The sequence below is a fragment of the Panulirus ornatus genome, chromosome 19 (genome assembly GCF_036320965.1).
Source record: "Panulirus ornatus isolate Po-2019 chromosome 19, ASM3632096v1, whole genome shotgun sequence".
NCBI lineage: Eukaryota > Metazoa > Arthropoda > Malacostraca > Decapoda > Palinuridae > Panulirus > Panulirus ornatus.
Genome location: NC_092242.1, coordinates 62561020 through 62564328, shown reverse-complemented (window position 1 = coordinate 62564328; position 3309 = coordinate 62561020). Strand labels below are relative to the sequence as shown.

The window sequence follows — 3309 nt, the reverse complement described above, 5'->3', positions numbered from 1 at the left end:
AATTTCGCCCGGGCATTGGAACGCCGAAGAAAAAGAAAAAGTCTACGCAAAAACTCGCACACACTAAACAAAAAATATCACGAAACTTTCCCAATACGATTATGCAGTAAATTCAGCCGTAATAATCTAGAATGAAAACTCGGGGGCCGTGCTACCCACTATTTACCCTACCAATGTAACCACAGAGCCCATTCGCTGTGAAAATATGCCCGCTACGCCAACTGAGGCAACCTGGTGAAGTGGAAATTACGTCCTTTGTAAACTTTGGTGCTGCTCAACAGTCCAGTCAGGTGCACACACCACTGTTGTTTCTTTAAGCTCCCCTCTCTCTCTCTCTCTCTCTCTGCGTAGTAGGGTGGTAGGCAGCCTCCGATGACAGAGAGAGAGAGAGAGAGCACAGCTACATAATGAAGTGGTATATTACCGGTACAACCCACCCGCCTGGGTATAGGCGGGAGGGAGGATCAGAGTCGGTTGTGCAGAGGCACAAGTTATACTTCTTTGGTCAAGGTAGCTACGCTGTCTTTTGTCTCTTGCCTCACCCACGCGTGGGCTGCTGGTTTTCAGTCCACAGTCATACAATACCTCCTCCTCCTCACACACGTAATACCCGACAACACGTAACTCACAAGACCCCGTTATTCGTAACTCTACGTTTTCCTATCTGAGTGATGCGCGACACTCCTGCCATATTGAAAAAGAAAATAAAAACAAAAATCGTAAGTACTCCTAATTCAGTATTCAGTCTCTTAAATAGAGAATAACCATTTCCTATTATTACACACACTTTACTTTTAAGTACACACGCTACAGACACACAAGCTTAGCATGGAAAATATACATAGGGGTCAACATTCCACCTTGTATAATGTGAGCTATTCATGAACCCTCCCGTATATCATAACACTCCCAATATCAGAAAATGTTATAAATTAATTCCTGTTTTTCGCCTGAGGTGAAAAACGAAATTTTTTATACATAAATTCCTATATTAGATCGCAAATGGTTTTTCAAATTTTTTTATTTGATGAAATGAGCTACTGAAGACATCCGTGACTTGTTTGTTCTCAACCATTCCCCCGTTTTCTGCAATGATATTTTCATTGCGGTCGGGAAGCGTGACATTTTCCCCGCGGAGGCCACCAGCGCCAGTGAAAGGTCCATGATCCCCCACCCAGCGTTGTGGGTCGGCCGGGCCGCACGGTGCAACAGTACACTTGTCCTTAATATTACCCGGATCTATGAGCGTCTTTCTCTATGGGCCACACACTTTTCACACACCAGCGTCTAACATCGCTATTTGGCAGCCTGGCTTACCCCCCCCCCCCCCAACCTGCTCTAGTCAGCCGACTCGATCTCCCCGTATACATAGTTATACATGCTATATACACATGATGGCTTGCGACAGGACGAGCAGCTTGGGCCGGGTGTGGCCGATAAAGGCGCGGATGTGGTGGGGGTTTCCTGATGCGATAAAACGGGGTGCTGGGCCAGCCGAGGGAGGAGGGGATGATGGGAGACGGGACACACCCCCCAAGACACCCCACACCCTCCCTTAACCCTCCATGATAACTGGCTATTCCCAGACTTCTGTCATCCTTGCTCCCGCAAGAGGGCGACACCGATCGCCCAGAGTGGGATACGGACGTTCACGGTTGTAAAGTTTACGTACACGTTCGTGGCTATTGGAAGTGTGGCGAGGATCGACGGGCGTTCGTGAGAGCTGGGTGTGAGAGCGTCTGGTTGGCGGGGATGATAGTTTGGGCTTCCCCAAGGGCGCTGAAAATGGTGAGAGATGTAACGGCAGGCGTTCACACAACTGCTGCCCCTCTTAACTAGTTTGTAGGGTGATATGGGGAACATCAAGGCGTTAAGGTAAGGTAAACGAGGGCATGTGACTGGCCAGTATACAGGCGGGCGTCTTGCTGTGCTGTGTGATGACCGAGTCTGGAGGGTACACTGTACATAGTGCTTAAGTGTCTTATATCTGAAAAATATTCTCAGAAAACGTACACACAGTTTTAAAGTTAGCGCCGCTGGTGTGACATGTTTCGTAAAACTGTATACACGTATGTCTACTCTTCCAGTACAAAACCATACTCTATAATGTAATTGCCACCGTTGCAGGTTATCTGAGATGTTAGCTAAAGCAAACGCACACTGATAATAACGTTCATGGAAAGCCCCAGATAAAAGGAAGACACATACGAGGGTTCATGACTGTAGTGAGGAAAGTGCGTTAGTATGAATGTCTTCAGCAAACCCGCCAACTGCCCACGGTTATCAGTGGTGGGGTGAGTGCATAAGTGATAGTGTCTTCAGCAAGGACAGCATCTGCCCACACTTGTTATTGGTGGGTAGAGTGCATTACTGACAGTGCCGTAGCCCACTCTACCAGTGTCTCAGCCCTCCCTACCAGTGTCTCAGCCACCCTAACAGTGCCACAGCCCACCCTATTTGTGCCTCAGTCATCCTACCAGTGCCACAGCCCACCCTTAGTCGCCCCTCCTGCCAGAGGGCGTGAGGTATGCCAACTCTGGCACCACCAGGCACTGAGGACGACCCTCTGCGGGATCGCTTGTGTGAGGTCAGTAGGGAAGGACTCCCCTTGTTCGAGCGGGGAGCAGGAGTGACGGCCTGCCGGAGGGAGGCGAAGAAGTGATGGGTGTGGGCGTGGGTGGCGGGAACGGGGCAGGGGAGGGGGCGGCGGAGGTGAGGGGTGGCTGGCTCGTCACCACCTTCCTCTTCCTCCTGACGGGATGGCAGGCAGTCCTCCTGCCATGGATTCCACTCATCCTCAACACAGCAGGATTCTCCGCTACAGGTGAGGTCTTCTTCCTATTCGTTATTTGTAGCCGTCCGTAGCAGCCTGTTGCTACATCTGCCTGGGTATTAAAATGCGTCTCTCACTGCATGAGTGTCTGTCGTTGTCTGTGTGTCTTGATAGTGGTTGTGTCTTCCTGCCAGCCTGTTTGACAGCATCTACTCATCTGCGGCTGTCTGTCTGTACCGATGTCTGCATTAACCATGTCTTCTGTTATTCAATTCCATTCATCCACCACTCCTGTACAATGAAAGTACTTCTTCATGTCTTTTTTTAACAATTTTCTTGCATAATTTCATGTTGTGTCGTCCCTAGTTGCTTTATTCCAATATCTCTCGAAAAACTATTCACAACCTAAGTCATCGCTCTGTCTTGAAAAACGTAAACATATTGATCAGGTCGCTCCTCACCCTTCTCTCTTCTATGGCGGGTAAGTTTTAAAGCCTCTGGCTTTTCTCTGTACGTGCATGGACTTGCCTGTTTGC

The 3309-nt window shown here is 49.1% G+C and overlaps 1 protein-coding gene across 1 annotated transcript in view; it reads left to right on the top strand.

The window, feature by feature from the left end:
• Nucleotides 1-1575: 1575 nt before the first annotated feature.
• The window catches only part of LOC139755707 (uncharacterized), a 9653-nt gene continuing 7919 nt past the window's right edge, over nt 1576-3309 (top strand). Inside the window, exon 1 of the mRNA XM_071674352.1 lies at nt 1576-2824. Within this exon, the coding sequence (XP_071530453.1) occupies nt 2662-2824 (163 nt within the window). The 5' untranslated portion in view covers nt 1576-2661. The remainder of the gene's footprint in view (nt 2825-3309) is intronic.